We start from the raw sequence: 23,299 nt of genomic DNA on the forward strand, positions 1-23,299 counted from the left end.
AATACTTTTTCCCTGCTCTTATCCCTGAAACAAAATCTAAATATTGCAGGGATTTCCTTTAGGAAAATTTTCCCATTTTTCTCATGATTTTGCAAAGTATCTCTTCTTTGTTTTAGTAGTATTTTATAATAATTTTCAAATTATTTTTATTAACACTAAAACTTTTGTTTATACAGACCAGTTACATATTGGAGTACAAAGATTTTCTGAAAAGAGAAGTCACATGTGATGAACAGCATGGAAAACATAAGGTTAGTGAATAAATTTTAAAAGGAGAATTTTAGGATATGGCTTTCATTGTCAGACATAAGAGTTCAAAGATTTTCTTTCTTTCTCAGGTCAGCACCAAGGATACAAATGCAAAGAAAGTAAACAAGAGAGACTGCAAAGGTAAATTTAAGTACCGCTGCATTATTAATAGATCTTTTTGGTACACATCTTTGATCAAAATTATGAAATGTTTCATAAAATAGTAGTGTAAATTGAGGATGAAGTGCCATCACTGCCTCCCTTTTCACTCTTCTTCAGTATGACATTATCAGGTCTCAGTCAACTCCCAGGGGGCTCCTGGTTCTTTTGTGAGTTCATGTGTGGCACACCCATGGTCCTGAGCTATTACAGCCCAGTCTTCCTTCCTGGGCAGCATTTCCTCCACTGTAGTGCTCCCTCTCCATTCTGGCTCTTTCCCTGCTGCTCCCTCCTTCCCATCTCTTGGTGTTATTATTTATGTTAACTTTGCTATCCACCCGGTTCCCTGTATTACTTGTAATTTTTGTTCATCTTGTGTGTTCTCTTTCATCTTTTCTGGCATTTTTGCCCCCCCCCCCCTCCAGACTTTGACCTCCACTTTTAAATGTTCTGTCTTTAGTGTGAGTCATTTGGGGAAGAACCAAGCACCTATGGCGTGGATTCCTCTCCCCCCCCCCCCCCCCCCCCCTTCCTTACCTTCTTCACCACCGAGCGAGGTGGCGCAGTGGTTAGACACTGGACTCTCATTCGGGAGGACGACGGTTCAATCCCGCGTCCGGCCATCCTGATTTAGGTTTTCCGTGATTTCCCTAAATCACTCCAGGCAAATGCCGGGATGGTTCCTCTGAAAGGACACGGCCGACTTCCTTCCCCATTCTTCCCTAATCAGATGAGACCGATGACCACGCTGTCTGATCTCCTTCCCCAAACCAACCAACCAACCTTACCTTCTTCCTTCCCTGCTGTAGCCCCCCTCTGCCCTGCTAGGTCACCAGCATGTGTAGCGGGCCTGTTACGTACCCACTTGGCAGAGCTCTTCTCTCCCCTGGTATGACAAGGAGTGGTTACTTGTCATCCTGGAGCATCAGAAGTCCCAGCAACAGCTGCCGCCGTGCCAGACGGTATTAAGTGTATATACAAACCATAAACAAAACTGTAAATATTGCCCACATGAAGCATTTCTAATTTCCAAATGCAATTTAAAAAATACTGTGGGACATAGATACTTCTGATTTGCATTATCATGTAAAGTAACTTACAGATTTTTGTACAAAAAAATTGATGCGGTTCTATGCAGACTCTTTTTGTAATTCGTAAAATGTTGAGCTTAAACTCTGTCGCAACCCATGCACACACGAACATCTCTTTGGTGATGCAACCTCTTGCATCCACAGTTTTTCTGTGGTGATTGCCAAAGTCAGATAAAGACAAGGCATAGACAATGTGTTTTACATAAAGCCTTAGGAAGAAATCCAGAGAGTTATGTCCAGTGATCTCCATGACCACTTGGCTGCCGCATCACATTGCATCTGCACTGTAGAAATGTTCTGTCCAGGAAGACAAGAATGTATAAGCTCCATTGCGGTGGAGCACCGTCCTGCAGGAAGATCACATTTTGGTGACGGGAAAGAAGCTGAGGGACAAAAATTGCTCAAGCAAGGCCAGATCAATGGTTCCTGTTACTGTATGCACAATGCAGAAAAATATTCTAACTGTGCTGTCTTTCATGAGCACAAACCACATGTGAATGTTGTTTTATTCAATCTTCCCACGTGTGTGTGGAAGTTTGCTTAGTCAGGGAAAACAACATTTCTATGTAGCATCTTGTGAACTGTTGAGTAAGAGATGCTCAGTGAACTGACTTTGATGGGCTTATTTGAAAGGTCTGATCTCCTGTATCATTTTGTCAGGTGTGCTTTTTCTGACAGAACTTGTCTCTCTGTTTACATCCTAGGAGCTACAAACTTGTCATACCAAGCTGTAATTGTCATAATGTCTGGTGGCTCCCTTGGAAATTCACGTCAAAAATTTCTTTGGGCAGCAAAGGGGCCTAGAATAGACCCGCAGCTCTTCCTCGCCTATCATAAGAGGCGACTAAAAGCAGTCTTTTTTTATTGGGTCAAGTTTATTAACTTGATTTTGTGACTGTTCTTCAGACTTCTGGAGGTTTTCACTCTGTTCACTTTTTTAACACTTTTTGCTTTGCCTTCTTTTGGCTTTTTAAATTCTGATCTCCTTTTTGGGTTTGACCCCCATTTTCCAAATTTTGCCAAAGTGTGGGCCATTTGAGGAAGGATGCCTTACTGTGGTGCATTAACTGTGCACTGTTATCTTTTGCAGCTACCAGTCAGGTGGACCTACATCTGCACCCGAAATCCAGTGCGGTAGCCAGTCCGTTGAGGGGGAGGGGGGGGGGGGGGGGTTGTCATGCACCCTTTCGGTGGTAGCCCCCTGACAACATAGAGATAGCACTGCCAATGCCTGAGCTGTAACCTCCCCATGTCAGCCAAGGAGTAGGTGCATGTCCACTTCGCAGTACCTTTACTCCAGGCAACGGCTACTGTGCCAAGTGGCCGTTGCCTTGGCAGGGTGGCACCAACGGAGAGAGCTTCCAATTGGAGTGAGTGGCATATGGGTGGATGATCCACAGTGAAATTGATCAAACTTGATAGTTGCCTGCCAACATGGCCGTCTCATCAGTCAGGAACAGTGATTTTAATGCAGAAGTTTACATCCTATTGTATTTCTGTCATTGACCATGCCTCAAGACTAGAGCCAGATGAGGAGAAATGGAAGTGGACAGTTTGCTGAGTTCTTGGTTTGTTCCTGGACTATTGGCAGTTCTTTTGCTACAACAAAGCCATTGTTTTCCATTGAAAATATTGAAGATCAGTTTGGGGAGGTTGCGGTGATAGAGATGATGAGAAATGAATCTTAGCTGACCAAACCATCGTACACCAACCAATCTTGGGCACTTCAGGCCTGTGTCAAGTTACGAGATAGACCAGTTACCATTTCTCCTCATTCCAAGCTCAACAGAATTCAAGGTTTTACCTTCCATTGGAACTTTACACTACAAACTGATGAAGAGCACTAATTTGGCACGGTGTGGAGTCCATTTTGTTTGCCGCATCCAGAAGGGACCCAAGGATAATAGAGTGGACACTGGAGCTTTTATCCTAGCCTTCGACGGCAACATTTTACCTGGTAAAGTTTTACTTGAGAAGGTTAAGGTCATGGTTTATAGGAGTGATGTCAGGCTTTCTTGGTCTGATGAGATGTTTTAAGTGCCAAAGGTTCAGACACGTGTCCTCCCACTGTACTAATGAGGCTATCTATAGGACATGTGGATGGCTGTCCCATGGGGAAGCCCTTGTGACCAACCCCCTCAATGTGTCAACTGTCCAGAACAACATCCTCCTCATTCACCACATTGCCCATTGTTCAAGAGGGAGAATAAAATTCAAGAGTACAAAATGCTTGACCGCCTGCCTTACCAAGATGCAAGTAAAAAAGTTTGAAAGACTTCATTTGACAAATATGGTCTCCAACTCTGCAACTGTCTTGTCACAGTCCACACTTCAAGCAACGACAAGGTCTCACACACCACCTCCTAGCCCTGGTCGTATTCCGGGGCCTGCCCTACAGTTGGAGGGGGGAACACAACTCTTTCATCCTCTACACTGGTAGCACTGGTGTTTCCCACACCAACAGTGCGGCTAGAGATGCCTAGTCATCCTCTTGTGTCAGGGATGTGGACACCTGTCAACGTACCCCCTCTCAGGGCAAAGACTAGCAACCACAAGCTGCAAGCTGTAGAAAAGTATGGTCCTCTTTGGTTCCGGAAGATAAAATGGGGAAATCTTCACCAAAATCAAAGTCTCAGTAGGATAAAAAGCATAAGCAGAAAGGTAACTACTTTCCGAGGCTTCAGATGTTCCACTCCCCAGCCCCTGCAGTGGGTGAGCCTATGCATACAGATGACAGACCACACAATCAGATGGCCACAACCTGGCAGTGAAGTAATCACACCTATCTTTCCCATTCGGCACTTTCTCAGACCTGACTCCAATGTTCCTTCAATGGAACTGTAATGACTGCTATCGCCATTTGACTGAAATCTGTCATTTAATGGCTACTTGCTTCATAATTGGCATAGCACTTCAGGAAACACAGTTTACAGCAACACACCTCCCTGCTCTGAAAAACTATAAACCCTACTGTACCAATCACATTAATGTTGAGAGAGCATCCAGTGGGGTCTGTACCCTAATATGCTCAGACATTTTCAGTGAGCAGGTGCCCCTTACCACCACACTAGAGGCCATGGCCATTAGTGTCTACCTGTCAGTTCAGATGACAATATGTAATGTTTACCTACCATCAAATGAACCTTTCCATTATCATGAGCTGTTGGAGTTAGTGGCACAGCTCCCTGCCCCCCTTCCTTTTATTGGGGGCCTCCATTGCCAATAATCCTCGGTGGGGTGGCGGCACTATATCTCACAGTGTCTGAGTACTAGAACACCTTTCCAGAAGTAGACATCTGCCTACTCAACACTGGATCTGCAACCCATTTCAGTGTGGCTCACGGAACGTTTTCAGCTATTGATCTCTCAATTTGGAGCCCGAGTATCTTATACAGTGGCACAACCATGGCGATCTTTGTGACAGCCACCATTTTCCTCTCATTCTCCCCCTCTCCTCTCTCTGACTTCTGGAACATGCTCCATGTTGTTAGATTCGGAAAGCCGGTTGGGTGGTTTTCTGCTCTACAGTCACTTTTGCAACCAGTCATGTGATGGGTATCGACAAATTGGCACAGGTTATTATTGATACTATTACTCATGCTGCAGCAGCAATGATACCCTCCTCCTCTGGCTCATCCTGATGACCACCAATTTCATGGTGGTCTAAAGACATAGCCACAGCTATTAAGGAACGCTGCAGGGTACTTCAATGGCACAAGGGCCACACCTCTTTGGATAATTTAGTAACATTCAAGAAACTCTAGGCAAAAGCACGGTTTTTAATAAAGAAAGTAAAGCAGGAGTGTTGGAAGTAATATGTCTCAACTATGCAATCCCACACCCCATCGTCCCAAGTAGTTACTAAACTCCAGCACATTTGTGGCCATCCACCACCCAAGGTGGTTCCTGGCATCCTTGTTGGTGGTAACATCTGCACTGATTCTGTGGTACTTGCCGAATGTTTTGCAGCACACTTCACTGAAGTTTCCACTTGAAGTAATTACCATCCTCATTTCCTGACCCTGAAACACCCCACTGAGTGCCGCCCACTGTTTTTCCACGCACACTGCTCTCTATCATATAATGTCCCCTTTAGTGAATGGGAGCTTCGCAGCACTTTGGCAGAGGGTCGAGATACGGCCCCTGGACCCGACAAAATCCACAACCAAGTGCTCAAGCATCTTTGTGGCGACAGCATGAAACATATCCTCAGGCTCTTTTATTGCATTTAGCGGGAAGGTATTATTATTCCTGTCCTGAAACTGGGAAAGAACTCGCATATTTTAACTAACTACCAGCCAATCTCTCTGATGAATGGGCTGTGTAAGCTATTCAAACAAATGATCAACTGCTGCATGAGTGAGGTTTCCAGGGCATATATCCCCAATGGGAGTGCAGGTTACTTTCTTCCCCCTTCGCCTTGTTTTGCCTTTAGACCCTCTTGTGCAAGATTTTGCTAGGGTTATCTCTGTTTTTTATTACTCATCATGTTACAACTACATCCATTGCCTTTTGACTCCATACCATTAGTTACAAATACTGGGAAATGGATGTCCTCCATTGGCGGATACATATGGGGGGCGCATGTTGTCGCCCCCCCCCCTTACCCCCTCATCCCCACCCACCCACCCACCACCACCACCACCACCACCACCACCACCACCACCACCTTGCAGGTTGGCCCACATTGCCACCCGCGCCACCCCCTCCAGTCAGCCCGCACGCTATTCATTCATTTCTTTTTTCAGTCAACTCGAGTGAGTCGAGTTATTGAGGAGTTTTACTTATCTACTTATCTAAGTAGCACGCATGTCCACATCATCGTATTTTATACGTTTGTCTGGCACACAGATAGCTAACACATACCTATGAGAAATGTTGTGGTCATTCTAGTGATCTCGATACGTTATTCTGTCTGGCATTTGTTCGAGAAAAGTCGCAAATATTCTACTGTTTTCTTATACAGAGAACCTTCAGTACATAGTGTTCACCGAATAGTAAGCTAGTTTACATTCAGAAGCAGAAATATTAAGACTGAAGAATGCATAAGTAAAAAGTTCCATACACATAAATTGCTGGATGACGTCATCATTGGAAACTTGCCCTTATATTATATATTATACGTTGTAAGGTACATATTGGTTTGTCGCTTTCATAGTAAGTATTTGTTGACACTCCATAAAAGTCTGGAAGCGAACATTCTGGCAGCGAATGTCCTCAAAACAACCGAGCCACATATATAAGGGAAGCAAAGTCGCTGCCAGATAGTCAGTTTGAAAGCCACAATAACTTGGAAGTGATAAAAAGCGAACTACTGCGATTATTGGCTATTACCACAGACTTCAGTCAGTGTTGTGCTTAGTGAGATTAGAAATACGCAAAGTGTGACCGTGTGTGTCTTAGTGCTAAGTGTGCTAATGTTGCATTTTTCACTGCAAATAAAGTATTTACTCAAGAATAATTGGCATCTAATTTACCTATGTTGTAACAATATAATAAAATGGTTGGTTGTGTAATAAGGAGAAGAAAAGTAGAAACATCTGAAGATTCCGGTCACCATTCAGCCACAAAAACACCACCAGATTTACAGGCAGAGCCCAGCACTTTGTCGAAACTTCCACAACAGAGTTCTTCGACTGATTCCTTTAATCTCACAGACATTTGCAATTATTTGGATATATCAACGTCAGGAAATATTTGTGATGATATGAAACACAAGCTTCTCCAAGGAAACCTGGAAAAGGTTATATCTTTCCTACTTTCGAGCACAAAAAGAGGGGACGGGTAGAACGCAGACAAGTGCACGATAATCGCTTTGAACAGTATCCATGTCTGCTGTGCTCACAAGTTAAAAAGGGAGTTCTTTGCATTAACTGTTCCAATTTTGTGAAATAACGGTTGGAGGAAAGAAATCCATTATCGCCAAGAAGCTTGTGACTGAACCATATATTGCCAAACTTACTGGTGAAGATGGTGACCTTGAGACCCACTCTCAGCTTAAGTACCACTTTGAAGCGTCAAGAGATGCAAAATTATTTTTGGCGACATGAGACAACCGCAAACTTGAGGTCATAAATCAATTGTCAAGACAGAGAATGTTAAGCATTAGGGAAAACAGAGACCATATTGTACCTGTAATCATATTTCATGAAAAGCAAAATATTCCTCTGTGGGGGCGTGGAGATGATGGGAATCTATTAAAAAATGAAAATGATCGTGAAAGTATAGCGAGTAACGAGGAAAACTTTAGAGCTCTTCTAAGATCTAGAATTGATGCTGGAGACTTGCAACTAAAACATCACCTTGAGACCACTAAAGTGAATGTCACTTACATAAGTAAAATAACATCTAACAAACTTATTTCATGCTGTGGAACAGTGATGTTATCGAGAATTCTGGAGGAAATCAGAGATTCTTGTTATTACAGCATAATCTTCAATGAGACTATGGACATGGTGCACTTCGCGCAACTGAGTTTAGCTGCAAGATATGTTGATGGTGATGGCAAATTGTACTCAAGATTTTTGGGTTTCATTGACATTAATAAAGACAATGATTGTAGTGGAAACATTGACGATGAACCTCGTGAGTCAAGATGAAGAGCGTAGTGTTACTGTTGAAGTATTAGGTACTACGATTTTCTCTGTCACTGGAGAACTGGGTGGGTATTCGCTGTGATGGTTGCGCAATTAATATGTCATAATCGAAAGGAGGTGTGGCTACAATAAAAAATAAAGCTATCAACGCGCAAGTAGCACCGTGTCAAAGTTATCAGCTCAACCTCGTTGTATCGCACAGTTGCGAAGTTAAGTGTGAGAAACTTACTTGGTACTATTGAAGTAGTAGTATTGTTCTTTACAGCATCTACACTCCTGGAAATTGAAATAAGAACACCGTGAATTCATTGTCCCAGGAAGGGGAAACTTTATTGACACATTCCTGGGGTCAGATACATCACATGATCACACTGACAGAACCACAGGCACATACACAGGCAACAGAGCATGCACAATGTCGGCACTAGTACAGTGTATATCCACCTTTCGCAGCAATGCAGGCTGCTATTCTCCCATGGAGACGATCGTAGAGATGCTGGATGTAGTCCTGTGGAACGGCTTGCCATGCCATTTCCACCTGGCGCCTCAGTTGGACCAGCGTTCGTGCTGGACGTGCATACCGCGTGAGACGACGCTTCATCCAGTCCCAAACATGCTCAATGGGGGACAGATCCGGAGATCTTGCTGGCCAGGGTAGTTGACTTACACCTTCTAGAGCACGTTGGGTGGCACGGGATACATGCGGACGTGCATTGTCCTGTTGGAACAGCAAGTTCCCTTGCCGGTCTAGGAATGGTAGAACGATGGGTTCGATGACGGTTTGGATGTACCGTGCACTATTCAGTGTCCCCTCGACGATCACCAGTGGTGTATGGCCAGTGTGGGAGATCGCTCCCCACACCATGATGCCGGGTGTTGGCCCTGTGTGCCTCGGTCGTATGCAGTCCTGATTGTAGCGCTCACCTGCACGGCGCCAAACACGCATACGACCATCATTGGCACCAAGGCAGAAGCGACTCTCATCGCTGAAGACGACACGTCTCCATTCGTCCCTCCATTCACGCCTGTCACGACACCACTGGAGGCGGGCTGCACGATGTTGGGGCGTGAGCGGAAGACGGCCTAACGGTGTGCGGGACCGTAGCCCAGCTTCATGGAGACGGTTGCGAATGGTCCTCGCCGATACCCCAGGAGCAACAGTGTCCCTAATTTGCTGGGAAGTGGCGGTGCGGTCCCCTACGGCACTGCGTAGGATCCTACGGTCTTGGCGTGCATCCGTGCGTCGCTGCGGTCCGGTCCCAGGTCGACGGGCACGTGCACCTTCCGCCGACCACTGGCGACAACATCGATGTACTGTGGAGACCTCACGCCCCACGTGTTGAGCAATTCGGCGGTACGTCCACCCGGCCTCCCGCATGCCCACTATACGCCCTCGCTCAAAGTCCGTCAACTGCACATACGGTTCACGTCCACGCTGTCGCGGCATGCTACCAGTGTTAAAGACTGCGATGGAGCTCCGTATGCCACGGCAAACTGGCTGACACTGATGGCGGCGGTGCACAAATGCTGCGCAGCTAGCGCCATTCGACGGCCAACACCGCGGTTCCTGGTGTGTCCGCTGTGCCGTGCGTGTGATCATTGCTTGTACAGCCCTCTCGCAGTGTCTGGAGCAAGTATGGTGGGTCTGACACACCGGTGTCAATGTGTTCTTTTTTCCATTTCCAGGAGTGTAGTAAGCAGTTCGCAACAGTGAAGAGTCACCCAAAACACTTGCTGCAGTCACATTGTCAAACGAGATGGTTTGAGTGACATGATGCTGTTATTCAATTTGCAGCTGATCTCAGAACAGTTTGCAAAGTTCTTAAAGAAATACAGTGTTGTACGGATAGAACAACAGCTGCCAAAGCCAATATTCTCCTTCGAGCTCTCTCTAATTGTGGGTTTATCATCACTCTGTTCACACTGACTGACATTATGAGCATAACATAACCAGTCAGAAAAATCTTACAACACCCTAGTTGGACATCACGATGGCAAAATCAAAATTAGATTCGACGCTCAAGGTGTACAATGACATGAGAGCTAATGCTGATAGCCACTTTGCTCGTATTGTTGAAGAAGATGTGGAGATGAGTGTTCCTTGTCTAATAGGCAGACAAAGGCACAGGGAAAACTGCGATCGTAACGATGCTGCTATGACATATTGGAAAAGCACTATTTATCCCAACACTGGACCATGTTATGACTGACATGAGTGAATGTTTTGCTGAAGAAAATATTTATCATTTAAAATTCAATATACTTTTGCCCTCACAACTACTGAAACATGACTGTAATGATCTGGCACATAAATTGAATCCATGCTTAACTGAACTACCATTCTTTGAAGAATCACTCTTTGTGATTAAAAAGAGACTGATGGGAGAGATTATTCAATACAAGCAAACGACTATGCATGCCCTTAATGATCATGATTCTGTTATGCAAGCGTTGTCTGTTTGTCCTAGAGCTGACTATCCTACTTTGCACATGCTTTACAAAATATTTGCTTGTCTACCTGCATATTTTGCTACAGTAGAAAGATGATTTTCAACAGATGATTTTCAACAGATGATTTTCAACATTGCAATGTACAAAGATATGGCTGAGGTTGACAGTGAAGGAGGATCAACTTAATGGCTTACATAGAATTCATCATTTAAAAAGAGAACCACAGTTGTAACTTTTTTATATGATAAGATGGCATTGTCTTGTATATGTGTATAATCAGTTTAAATAAAATTTTCTTAAACTTTGCATGTGACTTGCTTATTTTTTATTATGGTAAAAGTAAAGGTAGCTTAAGATATCTTTAGTGCCCCCTCCTTGAGGTTTCTCTGTATCCGCCACTGATGTCCTCTCCATACAATCATAATCACAAGGCAGAGTTAACACTGAAACAATATGGCTACACTAAAGTCATCATAATACTTTTTGTATTGCACACGATATTGAAAGTGAAGGTTGATAGTGACAAGAAACAAGTGAATCTTCACCAGAAGTCACACTTTCTTCTGACTTCTATCAAAACAGTTACTCCTCTCAGCCACCAAGCTGAGTAGAGCTGAGCAGGAGCAGGAGACGAAGCACTAGCATCACAAATTGTTCAAACATGTGCAGATTCAGATCTGCTGAGTAGAGCACCCGGGACTTAAGAAAGTAAATCATGTAACATTTGTAAACACTGGTTGCAGACAAACACACTGTCAGCATCATTTTATACCCATTACTTCAGTTTTTCTGCACAAATGATGTTTCATAAAGCATAAGTAACAGTATGTTATAGATATGTTAACAAAACAAACAATTTGGCAGGAGCCATAAAAAATAATGTCGAAAAAACGTTAATTCTGGGAACACAAAAGTGGAGTTGTGCTGTATCTGCATTTGCATATAAATTTACTCAAGTTATTCATGTTGCAGGTCAAAATAAAAACGTGGATCTTTCTGAGCCTAACCCAGTGTTGTAAAAAAGATTAAAGGCAAAATTTTTGTTCACTTGTTTGTTTCCATAGACAGGTCATGTTATTTAGTTAATAAGAAACATAAAATATTACAAGGTAATAAACTTTTACAGGTGAAGTGCAGCTGCATAGATCATGTAGACGTGGAAACGTAAATGCTGTGCACAGAATTTTAGAAGTGCCAGGTGTAGATGTCAATATTTGTGATAATGCGGGTTGGACACCACTACATGAAGCAGTTCACTACAGCCACACAGCTTGTGTGCAAGCACTATTAAATTTTATGCCATCTCCTGGGAGCCCATACGTTTATACAGCAGCACGAGCAGCTTGTGGAACAACACCGTTGATTAGTGCAGCAATTGCTGGAGATGCGGACATGTGTCATCTGCTGTTACAGCACACAGGTTGGTGAAAAACATTATCTCCTAAGTTTTGAAACATATTGTTAATTTTTGGTAGAAATGTTGTATATTGCAAGACTAATAAGAGTGTACTTTTCATCCTATGAATAAGTCAGGGTAAATGAAGTTTTTCCAGGCCTTGAATTGAATCTAGATTTCCTGCATATGGTGAGCAGTCACCTTAATCACCATCATCAGAGCATGTCTCCATATCTGATACAAAAGTTTGTCAATCACATGGTCTCCCTCAGGGTATGCGGAACAGCACCACTATAACAATAGATCTGATTGAGTACTGTGGCTTCTCTATGATAGAGCTATATGAAATTCAGAGAAATGAAATGAAAAGAGTCAATGGGAATGAAATAGATGAAGATGCAATAAAATGACATATCAGTGAAAACTATTCAAAAATGCTGAACTGGCAGTATAGTGAGTATTGCCTTAAGCTGTCGCTCATGAATTGTGACATAGTGGTTAGTGTCACTGACTGGCATTGCTAGTTCAAACATGATCATCAGAAATTACTTGTTTTTAGTATTTATCATTTCTGGAAAGTTCTCAAAATTTCTTTTGTTTGTAATGTTTGTATAAATAGCAGCACCCTCCGTACAGGAGTGCAGTTCTGTTCTGGCTGTATGTTGGTGCTCGTAACATGGTGGAGATGTTGGGTAATTAAAGACTGTGACTATGAAATAGACTTTAAAATACTGTTAAGTTGCTAAAAAAATATTCAATGTATATTATGAATTTCTTTATTGTTTCTTCATTGACAATAAACAGTAAAGAAATTTACAAAAGAAAACCTGTGAATATTTTTGAGGGGCCTTACAGCATTTTCAAAGTCAATTTCATAATTACTGTGATGATAATTGCATTCCCCTTTAAGGATTTTCAATCTGTTTTAGCTTAGATATACTTTAAAACGTATACATCACCTTGACCCCAGTTAGGCAATGTAAGAGCCGTCGTCTACACTGACGGGAACTAGAACATAAGTAGTTCATCATTTCAAGGTCCGTGTATTGAGTATACCAATTGATTCCATAACAAGAAGAAGTCAGCTGCACATCAGTGTTTTCCAGAGATACTGGTCAGAATTTGACAAAATAGCTGAAAGTATTCAACAGTGTCTCCAAATGAAATAGGTCGGATGACATGATGTGTTTGGTAAATGCCAAACGAGAACCCAGAATGCAACCAATGCAGGTACAACCATATCCTCTGCCAAGAGCAATGCATGACAGAATAACAGACATTTATAAATTTCGAAGACAGAGGACAACACACCGGTGTGTTTCCGCTGTGGACGCACTGGGGCACATTGTATGCTAATGATGAGAAAGATGATGAGTTTCTGACGACGACGACGACGACTACTACTACACTGCCCGGTGTCAACATTATAATGGCTCTGCTCACGGCAGTCAAGTAGAGGTGATTATAGTTGATTTATGGGACGAAGCCCATCTCCGTGCCCTGGACGAGGTTGCTCCCCAACGTGCTGTAACCATTCCTTGTCAAAGAGGTACCAGCTGCTTGCCTAGCCACTGAGTTAAGAAAACTAAGTGAGATGACCTTCTGTGGAGGTGAAGCTGCCATAGAAGGAAATCCTGTATGGACAACAGTTACCAGGATGTAAAGAAATCCTCTTGATGTCATTATTGATGGCCAATCAGTTCAGACAATAGTTGACTACGGTCTTCTTTGCAATAATGTTGAATGCTTAGCATCTTCAGCTAAGAAATGACAATGTTTCTTGATATGAAAGTGAATGTGCTGAAATTCCCAAATGGGAAATACTTCCAGCCAACAGCAACATGTATTGCAAGAATAACTATCTACAGCAGAATGCAGCTGTTCAAATTGATCATTTTATCAGACTGTAATCATGTTATGATCGCACCCGTGGTCTAGGGGTAGCGTCTTTGATTCATAATCAAAACGTTTTCGGTCCCGGGTTCGATCCTCACCACTTCCTAAATTTTGATAAATAATCAGCATTGGCGGCCGAAGACTTCCGGCATAAGAAGTCAACCTCATTCTGCCAACGGCCTTGTCAAAGAGGGCGGAGGAGCGGATAGAAGTTCAGGGCACTCTCTTGTCCTAGGGATGGGAAATTGCCCCTAAAGGCGGAAGAATCAGCAGTGATCAACGACATGAGGATGCAGAAGGCAATGGAAACCACTGCATTAAAGACACGTAACGTGTATCCACAGGACATGTGGCCTGTAATTGAAGAAGTATCATGATGATCTCTCCATTGGCAAAAGATTCCAGAATAGTCCCCCATTCGGATCTCTGGGAGGGGACAGCCAAGGGGGAACTTACCATGAGAAAAAGATTGAAGAAAAAGATTGAACAATCAACAAACGGATAATGTTCTAAGAGTCGGGGCGTGGAATGTCAGAAGCTTGAACGTGGTAGGGAAACTAGAAAATCTGAAAAGGGAAATGCAAAGGCTCAATCTAGATATAGTAGGGGCCAGTGAAGTGAAGTGGAAGGAAGACAAGGATTTCTGGTCAGATGAGTATCGGGTAATATCAACAGCAGCAGAAAATGGTATAACAGGTGTAGGATTCATTATGAATAGGAAGGTAGGGCAGAGGGTGTGTTACTGTGAACAGTTCAGTGACCGGGTTGTTCTAATCAGAATAGACAGCAGACCAACACCAACAACGATAGTTCAGGTATACATGCCGACGTCGCAAGCTGAAGATGAACAGATAGAGAAAGTGTATGAGGATATTGAAAGGGTAATGCAGTATGTAAAGGGGGACGAAAATCTAATAGTCATGGGCGACTGGAATGCAGTTGTAGGGGAAGGAGTAGAAGAAAAGGTTACAGGAGAATATGGGCTTGGGACGAGGAATGAAAGAGGAGAAAGACTAATTGAGTTCTGTAACAAGTTTCAGCTAGTAATAGCGAATACCCTGTTCAAGAATCACAAGAGGAGGAGGTATACTTGGAAAAGGCCAGGAGATACGGGAAGATTTCAATTAGATTACATCATGGTCAGACAGAGATTCCGAAATCAGATACTGGATTGTAAGGCATACCCTGGAGCAGATATAGACTCAGATCACAATATAGTAGTGATGAAGAGTAGGCTGAAGTTCAAGACATTAGTCAGAAAGAATCAATACGCAAAGAAATGGGATACGGAAGTACTAAGGAGTGATGAGATACGTTTGAAGTTCTCTAACGCTATACATACAGCAATAAGGAATAGCGCAGTAGGCAGTACAGTTGAAGGGGAATGAACATCTCTAAAAAGGGCCATCACAGAAGTTGGGAAGGAAAACATAGGTACAAAGAAGGTAGCTGCGAAGAAACCATGGGTAACAGAAGAAATACTTCAGTTGATTGATGAAAGGAGGAAGTACAAACATGTTCCGGGAAAATCAGGAATACAGAAATACAAGTCGCTGAGGAATGAAATAAATAGGAAATGCAGAGAAGCTAAGACGAAATGGCTGCAGGAAAAATGTGAAGACATCGAAAAAGATATGATTGTCGGAAGGACAGACTCAGCATACAGGAAAGTCAAAACAACCTTTGGTGACATTAAAAGCAACAGTGGTAACATTAAGAGTGCAACCGGAATTCCACTGTTAAATGCAGAGGAGAGAGCAGATAAGTGGAAAGAATACATTGAAAGCCTCTATGAGGGTGAAGATTTGTCTGATGTGATAGAAGAAGAAACAGGAGTCGATTTAGAAGAGATAGGGGATCCAGTATTAGAATCGGAATTTAAAAGAGCTTTGGAGGACTTACGGTCAAATAAGGCAGAAGGGATAGATAACATTCCATCAGAATTTCTAAAATCATTGGGGGAAGTGGCAACAAAACGACTATTCACGTTGGTGTGTAGAATATATGAGTCTGGCGACATACCATCTGACTTTCGGAAAAGCATCATCCACACAATTCCGAAGACGGCAAGAGCTGACAAGTGCGAGAATTATCGCACAATCAGCTTAACAGCTCATACATCGAAGCTGCTTACAAGAATAATATACAGAAGAATGGAAAAGAAAATTGAGACTGCGCTAAGTGACGATCAGTTTGGCTTTAGGAAAAGTAAAGGGACGAGAGAGGCAATTCTGACGTTACGGCTAATAATGGAAGCAAGGCTAAAGAAAAATCAAGACACTTTCATAGGATTTGTCGAGCTGGAAAAAGCGTTCGACAATATAAAATGGTGCAAGCTGTTCGAGATTCTGAAAAAAGTAGGGGTAAGCTATAGGGAGAGACGGGTCATATACAATATGTACAACAACCAAGAGGGAATAATAAGAGTGGACGATCAAGAACGAAGTGCTCGTATTAAGAAGGGTGTAAGACAAGGCTGTAGCCTTTCGCCCCTACTCTTCAGTCTGTACATCGAGGAAGCAATGATGGAAATAAAAGAAAGGTTCAGGAGTGGAATTAAAATACAAGGTGAAAGGATATCAATGACACGATTCGCTGATGACATTGCTGTCCTGAGTGAAAGTGAAGAAGAATTAAATGATCTGCTGAATGGAATGAACAGTCTAATGAGTACACAGTATGGTTTGAGAGTAAATCGGAGAAAGACGAAGGTAATGAGAAGTAGTAGCAATGAGAACAGCGAGAAACTTAACATCTGGATTGATGGTCACGAAGTTAATGAAGTTAAGGAATTCTGCTACCTAGGCAGTAAAATAACCAATGACGGCCGGAGCAAGGAAGACATCAAAAGCAGACTCGCTATGGCAAAAAAGGCATTTCTGGCCAAGAGAAGTCTACTAATATCAAATACCGGCCTTAATTTGAGGAAGAAATTTCTGAGGATGTACGTCTGGAGTACAGCATTGTATGGTAGTGAAACATGGACTGTGGGAAAACCAGAACAGAAGAGAATCGAAGCATTTGAGATGTGGTGCTATAGACGAATGTTGAAAATTAGGTGGACTGATAAGGTAAGGAATGAGGAGGTTCTACGCAGAATCGGAGAGGAAAGCAATATGTGGAAAACACTGATAAGGAGAAGGGTCAGGATGATAGGACATCTGTTAAGACATGAGGGAATGACTTCCATGGTACTAGAGGGAGCTGTAGAGGGCAAAAACTGTAGAGGAAAACAGAGATTGGAATACGTCAAGCAAATAATTGAGGACGTGGGTTGCAAGTGCTGCTCTGAGATGAAGAGGTTAGCACAGGAAAGGAATTCGTGGTGGGCCGCATCAAACCGGCAGTAGACTGATTTAAAAAAAAAAAAAAAAATAATAATAATAATAATAATAATAATAATAATATCATGTTATTCTTGGATGGGACATCTTGCAGGCATCACCAAGCTTCATCTAAATGAGCTAGACAAATGTCAAACTCGGTGGCTTGTTTATTTCTGACATATCATCAAAATCTATAGCATTTCATCATCACTAGTCAGAATTAATTGACAATGCATTTATTTTGACAAACTCTGTTCGAAATAGTCGCACAGTAGGTCGTGAAAGTCCTGTATCATGTACTAACTGGTACTATTGAGCCCCCCACCCCCTCCCCCCCAGTGAACAAATGATGATCACTATGTACATAGTGGAAGTTTGGTAAAGATGTTCAGTCTCTTCTAGTACTATTTTGTATTTACTTTTAAAAATTCATCATAATAACACAAATAAAATGGAAAATACTATTGCAACAAAGAAGAGGGGATCCCAATTTTCTGGTGGTGAGAAAAGTTCATTTATAGGGCCCATTTCCAAAATGAGAGAAGTAACTGAAAACAAGAAAACGGACAGCACAACATTGTGTGTAAAAGACAAAGCATAGGAAGTGCTTGCAAACTGTTTCAATTAAAATTAATTTGTAAAGAAAAGAATGGTGAAGCAACTAAAAATGCTTTATGAGAATTTCAAACGAATGACAAAACAAAAAAGGAGCCAAGATGAGGCGAACATGTTTAAGACAGGAGGTGGCATTGCTACATCTCCAAAACAGAACAAGACATCTTTGGAACTGCTGCAGATAATCAGAGCTCAGTTGGATCCACTTCCCAGCAGTGTTGATTGTGATGCTTCCTATGCAACAAGTGCAACTGATAATCATCAGAAATCACTCAGTGAGTTTTTCCGCACTCGGGATGGCTCAATCTTAATTTTAGAGGAATCTGTCCTAGATATGCAGACAGAAATAGATATACCAGTACATCCAGAACAAAAACAACTACTGACCACCACTTCCGAACATCCATTGTCAACAAGAGGCTATCGACAGCAAGAAATAGACCTTCCTTGAAAAAAATAAAGCAGAAGCTCCAAGAGCCCGTGAGTAAATACAGGAACTGTCAGAAGTGAGAAGAAATCTGTTTAGTCAAGAACTATATTTACTTTTTGTAAAGCAGAAAGAAGAATGTGAACTGCTACAGATGCAAAAGGAAACAAAAAGAATGAAGCAAGAAAATCAAAAACTGAAGACATCCATGCTGCAACCAAAGCTTTTGAATTATACATATAAAAAGTGAATTTCTGTATTCCAAGGCCATAATAGTAGCCACTCTAATAATCAACAGTGTTGTTACTGATGTATTTAATCCCAATTATAGAGCCAAGACTCTCCTTTTTCAAACTCCATACCATTATTTCTTAGCATTTCTGGTATTAATGTGAGCTCTGTTGTAATTTTCTTCTCCTTGATTTCTTGGATTTAAGAATAACGTTAGAAGGAGTGGTGGAAGCCTTTATCCATTTTCATCAATAAATATCCTGCTTGAACTCCTTCTGTTTCAAATAACATTCTAATTTCTGAGTTGTGAAAAGTAAAACTCTCATGAACTGACCCTGGGCAGCAAACTATTATATTCCTGACTAGTTGAGTAATCAGGTCTTTTGCTGGTTGTTAGCATCGTTCTTGCATGGTATTTCGATGATATGACTTGCTGTCTTGTTAGGTGCTCCCTGAGACAGGTCCTTGGGTGTATTGGGTTCAGGATAGTGCTGGGCACTCCATCTGCCGTCCAGAGGTGGATCTGGTTGTTGTCTCTTGTTGCTGGTGTTCTGACTGCCATCTGCACGCAGCTTGTCCATCCTCTGGTGTCACGCCCATCATCTGATGTTCCCTTTTCGAGCCGCACCACACGAGGCATTCCGTTCGTGGTTTGTACCTATCAGGACGGGTCTATTTGTCCTCCCTTGCCACTGGTGTTCAGTACGCCTTCTGCACCCGCTTGACCACGCTTAGATATCATGCCCATTGTCCGATGCCCTGCTTCAGGTCCATGCCAGATGTTCTGCCTGCTGAATGCTGCCGCCTCGGCTGTTGTTCGGTTGTCTTGGGTGTTGTGTGTGAAGTATATGCCTATTGGGGCAGGCATTTGGTGTTGTACTTCTCATCAGGCACTCCAGGTGTTCTGTCTTCTCTGTGGGAACAGTCAGGTGTTTAGTCCGATATCTGCTCCTGTTGGGCCTGTAAGGCGAACTGTGCATTTCCAGTCTGTAATGCTGATGTTTTGTCCAAGTGATGTTTCCACAGTCTCCACTCACATTTCTATTTCTCATGGAATCTCGATGTTACCTAAGTTGTGTTTACAGAAAATCAAGTGTTGGATTTCAGGTGGTGCTCACCTGGTATCCAGTGTCATGGTTGATGAGATTCTCTGTGACTGACTTTGAGATCAATATATCCTTTTATGGCACTCTCCCATTATGTCACGAGTCTGTGTCACAATCTTGGTGTCATCATAGGTCATCGAGTGACGGAGTTCTGAGCAGTTTTCTTTACACTGATGTTCACCATCTGGTTCTCCAGCTGGTGGATGACGTCCCACACTGGCATGGCTTCTGCAGCTCCAGGTCATCCTTTACATTCCACAGCAGTGCCCAAATTCTTGTGACTGCACAAAAATGTGCTTTTGATGTTGTGTTTAAAGAGAACTCATCTGATTTTGGCACAGATCGGCCCAGCATATGGCAGATATGCAACTTCCTTCATCTCTTCCGGTTTTAATCTTCTGAACCGTTCAGTGGAGTGGCAGGGCAAATGCCTTCTAAATATCTTGGGAAGAGTATCCATTTTTGCAGAACACCAATTGTAAGTTTTCTGCTTCTGCTGCCAAACTGTCAGGACCTGAAAGGGTATGTGCTGAATGGAATAGAGTTCCAAGTGCTCAGTTCTTCTGTGCCGGATGGTGGCAACTGTTGGCTTGTAAATACGTCAGTGTGAGTAGGTTTGTGGTACGTACTATGCCCAAAGATGCCAAACTGACCATAATGTCAGAGTATGTGATGTGTAGCTGCCTAAAACATTATAAGAAGTCTTCAGAGTTCTGAATGTGGTGTACTCATTTACGCACTTGGGATGAAAGCGTCTTCATCAGGTAGGTAACTGTGGGATAGGTAGCTGTACCATTGTTGCTAACAATCGGTCCCAGAGGTATCCTGTCCTTCTGAACTTTGAGCAGCCTATAAAGTCTGGGTGACACTGGTGCTTTTGACTGCAGCTCCTTTACAATCTTTTCAGGAAGGCCCATCTCCATCAGAAGATCTCTGATCTTTTTTGTCCACTTTGCCCGTGGGGTCGCTCCCTACTGGTCTAAATGCTGGATCTTCCAGAAGTTGTCACACCGGTCTGTCATAGTCTGCCTCCTGTAGGATGACTGTAGAGTTCCCCTTCTACAGTGCTGTCATCCTGCTGGAGTTGCGTGAGTACCAGCCTTTCATTGCCCAAGATGTTGCATTTGGGATATTGGTCCTAGTGAGTGCTCTCTAGGTCTCTCATCGGACTTCTTCGGCCACTCTAGAAGGAAATATGTTGGCTACTTGCTTGACTGCACTAATGAAGGAAAGCATGTTTCTGGGGGTCACTGCAAAGTTTAGACTCCTGTTGAGTACTTTTAAGTTGGTCTTGTTGAACTGATTGCAACTCAGGTTGACCACCATGCGAGTATCCCCATTCTAATGCAACTTCTTGTTGAGGTGATCAAATTTGCCTCTTTGGCAGACCATAGAACTGGAGAAAGATGCTCTAATACCATTCATGGATGTACTAGTCGAGAGGGAGGCAGATAGCACCATTGGGCATATTGTGTACCGCAAACCAACTCATGCTGACATTCTGACAAGGCAATAGTTGTGACCATCCGGCAAGAAGAACAGAGTGCTCAGAACTTTAGTTCATGTTGCATAGACCCTTTCAGATCCCAACAGTCTGGCGGCAAAAATAGAACATGTACAATCAGTGTTCTGCAAAAAATGGATACTCGTCCAGAGCTATTCAGAAGGCGTTTTGTCTGGCCAGTCTGCCAGAGGGTTCAGAAGATGAACAAGAAGAGACAAAGAACATGGCATTTCTGCCATATGCTGGACCGATCTCTGCCAGAATCAGCAGAATCTTCTTGAAACATATCAAAAGCATATTCTGCCAACTCACTAAAATTTGGGCACTGATTGGGAGTGTACTGGATAATCTGGGGCTGTGGATGGCGTATATTTACAACAAAACATGCCAGTGTAGTACGTCATACATTGGCCAGACCACCAGGATGGTGAACATCAGCTGTAAAGAACTCCAGAGGCATACCAGACTTAATGCAACCAAATCAACAATAGCGGAGCACTGTATAGAACTTGGTCATTTGATGGCACCAAAATTGTACCTGTCACAACATGGCAGCAGTCAGCATTTAGAACGCCTGGCATGGTGCAGAGACATGAAACAGAGCATCAGACGATGGGCACAATACCAGAGGACAGCCAAGCTGGCTGTGGGAAGCTGTCAGGAGCACCAGCGGCAAGAGAGGACAACCAGAACTGCCCCTGACACAGTGTGGACGGACAAAGAACATGGCATTTCTGCTCCAGGCATAAATACTGCATTCGACCCACTCAAGGATCAGTCTCAGGGAGCACCTGAAGAATACAGTGAGTCATGCCATCAAAATATCGTCCGCTACAGACAATGCAGGGAGGAAGCTAGTATTGAACTGCCAATTGGATGTGCACGTGACTGAGAAACACTGTCAGCAAGATTTAGCTGTTCTGCCCTGTTTTCGGATGCTTACAAATCCAGAGCTGAGAAAGACAGACCATGAGGACCATGGTAAAACACTGTATCTACACTAGGAATCATCCACCAATTAGCCAGTGTTCATATAGGGTGTCACCGGCTGAATGACAGATAATCTGGATGGAAGTGCAGGATGACGACATTGAACCTTACCTGTGGTCCTAGTGAAGAAGAAATATGGAACATGGCATAACGTATCTTTGTTGACTACCAATGACTGAACAAAGGCATGAAAACAGGTGTCTACCAGAGCTACCCATTGATGCTAACATAGACTGCTTGAAAGGAATAAAGAATTTCTCAACTACGGACATCCAAACTGGCTTCTGGCAAATCAAGGTTGACTATGCTCAAAAACAAAAGACTGCCTTTGTAATTTCTCTATGGGTTCAGAGCACTCCAGCTACCTTTGAATGTATGATGGACACACTGCTTCAATACCTCAAATGAAAGACATGTCTTTGCTATCTGGGTGACACTGTCATTTTTTAAAAGACATTTGAAGGACATCCGAGCTGCCTGACAACCGTGTTAAAGTATGTTCTGACTGCAGGCCTCCACCTGAACCCAAAAAAATGCCTGTTTGCCATCCAAGAAATAAAAATCTTTGGGCACCTGCTGAATGAAAATGGAGTCCATCTCGATCCAGAGACAATAAGAGCAGTCACACATTGTATGCCTTCCTGGCATATTCGTTATTTGGAAATTTTATCAGAACGCGATTGTATTATCAGTGATTAATAATGGACTTTCAGACCAAGACATGCCCCTTGCAATGACTTCTATAGGAAGAGGCCAGTTTTTCCTGGAATGAGGTCCTTGGGGAGGTGTTAACAGCATCTATGGTCCTAGTGTAGTATGACAAGTACACAGAGACATAACTTCGCACCTATGTTAGCAGTTACAGCATAGGTGCAGTTCTAGTGCGCATTGAGGAAGATGATGGGCTCATGCTTCCAGAGTACTCTTTAAGTCCAAAGGGTATCTTGCTGTTGTATGGGTCATAAAAAAGTTCCAGATGTATTTATTTGGCAAACCTTTCATCATTGTGCCAGACCACATTGTTTATGCTGGCTGACTAGAATGAAGGATTTGTTGGGTTGACTGGCGAGTTGTGCACTAATGTTTTGAGAAGTATGAAGTCACAGTGGTATACAAATGTGAGGGTGCTGATTGACTTTCAGCGAATCCTTTGGCCACAATCCTTTGAATGAAACATAGTTGTCACTGCGTTAAATGACATTGCATTGGTGAAAAACATAGAAGACCTGAAGGAGGAGGATCTGATTAAAGGAGAATTCCAA

At 42.9% G+C, this 23,299-nt stretch overlaps 1 protein-coding gene across 5 annotated transcripts in view; it reads left to right on the forward strand.

Annotated features, from left to right (window-relative positions):
* The window catches only part of LOC126251314 (uncharacterized), a 214,016-nt gene that overhangs the window by 178,945 nt on the left and 11,772 nt on the right, over nucleotides 1-23,299 (forward strand). For all 5 annotated transcript variants that reach the window (XM_049951641.1, XM_049951640.1, XM_049951639.1 and 2 more), the window contains 3 exons: nucleotides 177-251; nucleotides 339-390; nucleotides 11,673-11,966. In XM_049951641.1, the coding sequence (XP_049807598.1) occupies nucleotides 177-251; nucleotides 339-390; nucleotides 11,673-11,966 (421 nt within the window). The remainder of the gene's footprint in view (nucleotides 1-176; nucleotides 252-338; nucleotides 391-11,672; nucleotides 11,967-23,299) is intronic.

The sequence above is a fragment of the Schistocerca nitens genome, chromosome 4, assembly GCF_023898315.1.
Source record: "Schistocerca nitens isolate TAMUIC-IGC-003100 chromosome 4, iqSchNite1.1, whole genome shotgun sequence".
In the NCBI taxonomy this organism is placed as follows: Eukaryota; Metazoa; Arthropoda; class Insecta; order Orthoptera; family Acrididae; genus Schistocerca; species Schistocerca nitens.